Raw genomic sequence first — 4,666 nt, forward strand, 5'->3', positions numbered from 1 at the left:
TGCTGCTGCCCTATTCCCTTAACCTGCGGGCTGGGTGACTACAACCTCAGCTCTGAGCAGAGGATGGGGGTGGGTGAGGAGGAACACTTCTTTTTTTAAGAATTATTTACTTATTTAATTCTATTTGTTATTGTTATTTTCTCTCTCTCTCTCACCAGAGAGAGAGAGAGAAAGGGAAAGGGAAAAAGCAAGCCACCAGGTCCTGGACTTGAACCATGGTCGGCCATGTGGGAATCCAGCTCCCTTATCCACCACACCACCTGCCTGCCTCGAAGAGGGACACTTCTGAGGACTCTGAGTTTCTTTCATTACACAGTGGAATCATCCTCCTCCCCTCATAGGAGACGTGGACACTGCTACCGAGTGATTCCAGATCCATTAGTTTGCTGGATAATGCTGTGTTACTACCCCCAGAACCACCAGTCAGGTTCTCCTCTCAGTAAACAACATGTGATCCCTAAATTTATGCTAGGTTGTGTTCTAAGGGCAGGCTGTTCTTAGTTCAGTCACATTTCATGCTAAATAGACATTTGTGAGCAGAGGTGGAATCCTAACCATCATTCATAATGTTGATTCTTATGGGAAATGGCTCTGAGCTGCAGACCAGAAACTTGGAGATGAATGGCAACAGAGCTGGGTATTGCCTCTGACTTCAACGGCCTGCCTGATGGTCTAAGGTGAGCAGGCCTTCCTGTGTGCCCTGGATGGTAAGAAAAAGTGGGGGCAGCAGAAAGGGGTAGGCTCTGATTCTGGCACTGGGCACAGGGCCTGGGCCTCCCTGCCTGGGCCTGATCATCAGGATCTCTGCTAATGTATGTGGTGTCTTAGGTAGATTGAATCAAGCTTCCTTCTGAGTGGCGACATCTCTGTGGGCACCTTGACTGAATCAGCAGGTATTATCTTTGTGCAAGTTAGGAAAAGGCACTCCTTTCTCTCAGCAGACACAGCTCTATGCCAAGGCACATGGCTTGGTAAGGACACACAACCTGGATTTTGATCAAGCGTGCTTGCTCAGCTAGGTGCCTTGTGCAGTGCACAACCTGAGCAACCACATGATGTGGTCTTGCTGGCATTACCTACCATGGCTTCGGTGACCGTGTTTTCCAAACTGGGAGAAGGACACATGGTTTGACAGTGAACTCAGCAAATCTTTGTGTCACAAAATAGAAGCTCACTTTTCTGGGAGTCTATTAACATTGGAAGCATCTAAACCAGGAGATTATTCAAAAGTGATTTTAAAAAATCATTCATTTAAGACCATCCCATTGGAGTAGTGGAGGAACACTTGGTTTTCAAGAGTTATGCATGTTCTATTTTAATCAATGAGCTGGGAATGACAGTTTGGAGATATGGTCACTCCATCTACTCACTAGAGAATGAGGAGTATGAATTTTGACAGTCACACGGACACCATGCAGTCTTCCTGGTGGCATGCAAGTTGTGAGAGTTTGCTGCTATTTTTTATATTTTTATGATTCAAAGTGTTAAATAATAATTGGTAATGTTATTCATGCTAAAATATCATTTTTTATGATTATCTCCCTTTCTAGGAATTAAGTACTTAAACTTTTAAGCTATTGTTAATCCTGATTGTTGAGACAGATATTCTGGGTAAATGGCATCATAATACTTTAAGTTCAGAACATCTTAGAAAACCTGAGGCAAGTGGAAGCCAAATTCTTGACCTTTGCCTCTGTCCCCAGCATTCTCATTCTGAGGTCTTAGATCCCTGTCACCTGTCACACACCCTGCTCTGGACTTCTGGACCCCTAGGCCAGTGGTCCCTCAGGGAGATGGACATACGCATGTTCCGGCTTGCCATGCCCCACTCCCCCCCCCCAGGCCCTGCATCCCACAGTAGCCTCACCAGTGCACAGATTTTCGTAGTCTTCACAGCAGTCTCCGTGCCGGGAACACCGACGGTCACACTGGCAGGTGGCATCCCGGTTAAAATGCTCATTACAGCGCGATGCACACGATTCCATTTTTCCTACGGGTGGAAAAGGTCATGAACTGAGCTCTAGAGGGCCCCCTTTCTCCTCCTAAAGGTACTCTGCAGGGAAGGGCATTGCTATCCGCAATAAAGAGGGGCACGCAAGCCTCTCCTACACACCAAGCCCTTTCCTGACCACCCACCACCTGCCATCCACAATGTCTCAGGCTCACCATACAGACCAGGATTGCAAACCCAAGTGCCTATTTGGGCTAGGCCTGTAACATAAACCAGTGAAGACACAGGGTGGGAGGCAGTAGGAGGAAGCAGGGACTGTGGCAAACTGGAGAGTGATGCTCTGTCTGAAATTTGCAGCCACTGTTCAACTCCGATTGGTTATTGCTGTGTTACTGATAGACTGTGAGTTCAGTGTTACCAGAGCCTCCAGTCTTTCAAGAAAAAACTTCATTTTATGTGAAATTATCCAAGGTTTTTTCAAAAGAATTATTTTATTTAACTTTATTTATTTTATTTTAATTCGATCAGATAGGGGGAGAGAAAGAGAGAGAAAGTGAGAAAGCAAGCCACCAGATCCGGGACTTGAACCATGCTCAACTTTGTGGGAGTCCAGCATCCTTGACCACCATGCCACCTGCCAGCCCTGAAATTCTCCAAGTTTTAAAAAATTTAGGCAGGCCAGAGAAGAGGCCTGTGACTTGTTGTGGCACATAAGTCACCATTCCTCTGTCTTTAGATGAGGGTGAGTCACAGCTGCCCCAGCAGTGTCACCAGCCCCCTTCCCTCTGATCTATCCCCTTGGTCATCCTTTCCCTTGAATGCTCTTTGCTTCTTTGTTCTCTCCTCCTCTTCATCTTGTCTCTCTGTACCCTATTTCTTCCTGTGGAATGCATTCAGATTCGTTTATGCCCAGAGTGGGGAATGAGGCCGGTGTGGGTGAGAACTGGGCTTGGAATAGGATTCTGTTATGTAACCACAGACCACATCCCTCACTCCAGCCAAATGGTCTGCAGAAGCAAGCTTTTGGTCACAAGGGGCGTCAGACAAGAAATCTTGAAAGGAACTGTACAAACCCACTACCATTCTGGATTAAAAACAAGCCTCATTGTGCCCACCACAGCAAAGGCAGGAGAGGGCACAAGCAAGGGGCCGTTTCCTTTCACTCTGGGCTTCAAGGGTGATAACAGTGTCTTTGTTTCCATTTGAGGTTCCTGAGGTTTGGATTTCAAGAAAGCTGGTTTTCGGGGTCAGTCTGTGGGTTACAGAGAATGTCAAGATCAGAGTCAGAGTTACCATTCGCATCCGAATTTGTGTCAGAAAGGAAACTGAAACCTAATTTGGACCTGGGTTGCTTTAGTTAGGTCTATTCAGAGCTGCAGTTAGGATGTGGGCTTGAGTTAGATTTGTTGACAAAGTAACAATTTTGTGTTGATATTTGAGAAAGTAATAGAGTTAGATTTTTTTTAAATGACATTAAGGGTTGAGAAATGTATCAGAATTAAAAAGGGAGAAATAATCCTAGGTTTTTCTTAGATTAGATTTGGAACTTGATTCTGGTTGTGATTTGACACTGTTAAAGCATCCCATTTAAACCTGAAGGTGAATACCATGGACATAGGGTTAGGTACTGGTTTAGTCCGGGATTAGGGTTATACGCTGTCTAATGAGGGATGGCATAGCAGATTAAAAATCTAACCTGCTCTGTGCTTGCTTCGGCAGCACATATACCAAAAGTGGGCAATACAGAGAAAATTAGCATGCCCCCTGCGCAAGGATGACCTGCAAATTCGTGAAGTGTTTCTTTTTTTTTTTTTTTTTTTGAGAGGTTTTTGCTATAGGGCGTGTGTGTTCGCCAGAAACACAGAGAGAGACAGAGAGATAGAAAGCAAAAAATCACTCCACCCCAACCCCCCCAGAGGGTATGGCCACACCACAATCCTTTCTCCTCCATTCTCCCCTCGGGATCTTGGGCACTCACGTACACGTGCCCTGTGTGAGTTTAAGCCACCGGATCTGGGACTTGAACCGCGGTCAACTACATGGGAGTCCAGTGACATAGCCATTATGCTAACTGCTGGTCCCAAGTGTTTCATTTTTTTACTTTTTTTGGAGAGATTTTTGCTATAGGGCGCATGCGCCCACCAGACAGAGAGAGAGACAGAGAGATAGAAGGTGAGATATCACCCCCCAGAGAGGATGGCCACGCTGCAATCCCTTCTTCTCCATTCTCCTCTCGGGATCTTGGGCACGCACGCACAGGCAACCCGGCGTGAGTTTTAAGCCAATGGGTCCGGGACGCAAACCGCATTGGAGTCCAGTGACATAGCCATTACGCTAACCGCTGGTCCCAAGTGTTTCATATTTTTTAAAACTGCTTTTCTTTAAATTAACAGCTGAACTTGCTATTGAAAGTAGTTAGATTATTTAAGAAATTGTGTGATCAATACAATGTGGGGGGAAAAGAAATGGAAGACAATTGTAGGCACCAGAGATTGTGTGATAAAGAGGGTAGGAAATGACAGAGGGTCAGAAATAAGGGTGAGGGACCAGCAGTTGGCGTAATGGCTATGTCGCTGGACTCCCACGTAGTCGACCACGGTTCGCGTCCCAGACCCGGTAGCTTAAAAACTCACGCTAGGCGCGTGTGTGTGTGCCTAAGATCCCAAGAGGAGAGCAGAGAAGGGATTGCGGCGTGGCCATCCACCCTGGGGGGGG

General features: G+C 46.2%; 1 protein-coding gene and 1 non-coding gene across 2 annotated transcripts in view; one reads left to right on the top strand and one right to left on the bottom strand.

Moving 5' to 3' along the window:
- ENDOU (endonuclease, poly(U) specific) overlaps positions 1 to 4,666 on the bottom strand; it is a 23,534-nt gene that overhangs the window by 9,903 nt on the left and 8,965 nt on the right. The window contains exon 2 of the mRNA XM_006168573.2: positions 1,868 to 1,990. Within this exon, the coding sequence (XP_006168635.1) occupies positions 1,868 to 1,985 (118 nt within the window). The 5' untranslated portion in view covers positions 1,986 to 1,990. The remainder of the gene's footprint in view (positions 1 to 1,867; positions 1,991 to 4,666) is intronic.
- On the top strand, positions 3,655 to 3,760 carry LOC114006172 (U6 spliceosomal RNA). The gene has a single exon (XR_003547928.1). It is a non-coding gene; the product is annotated as a U6 spliceosomal RNA (small nuclear RNA).

The sequence above is a fragment of the Tupaia chinensis genome, unplaced genomic scaffold, assembly GCF_000334495.1.
Source record: "Tupaia chinensis unplaced genomic scaffold, TupChi_1.0 Scaffold145870_1, whole genome shotgun sequence".
NCBI classification, from domain to species: Eukaryota; Metazoa; Chordata; class Mammalia; order Scandentia; family Tupaiidae; genus Tupaia; species Tupaia belangeri.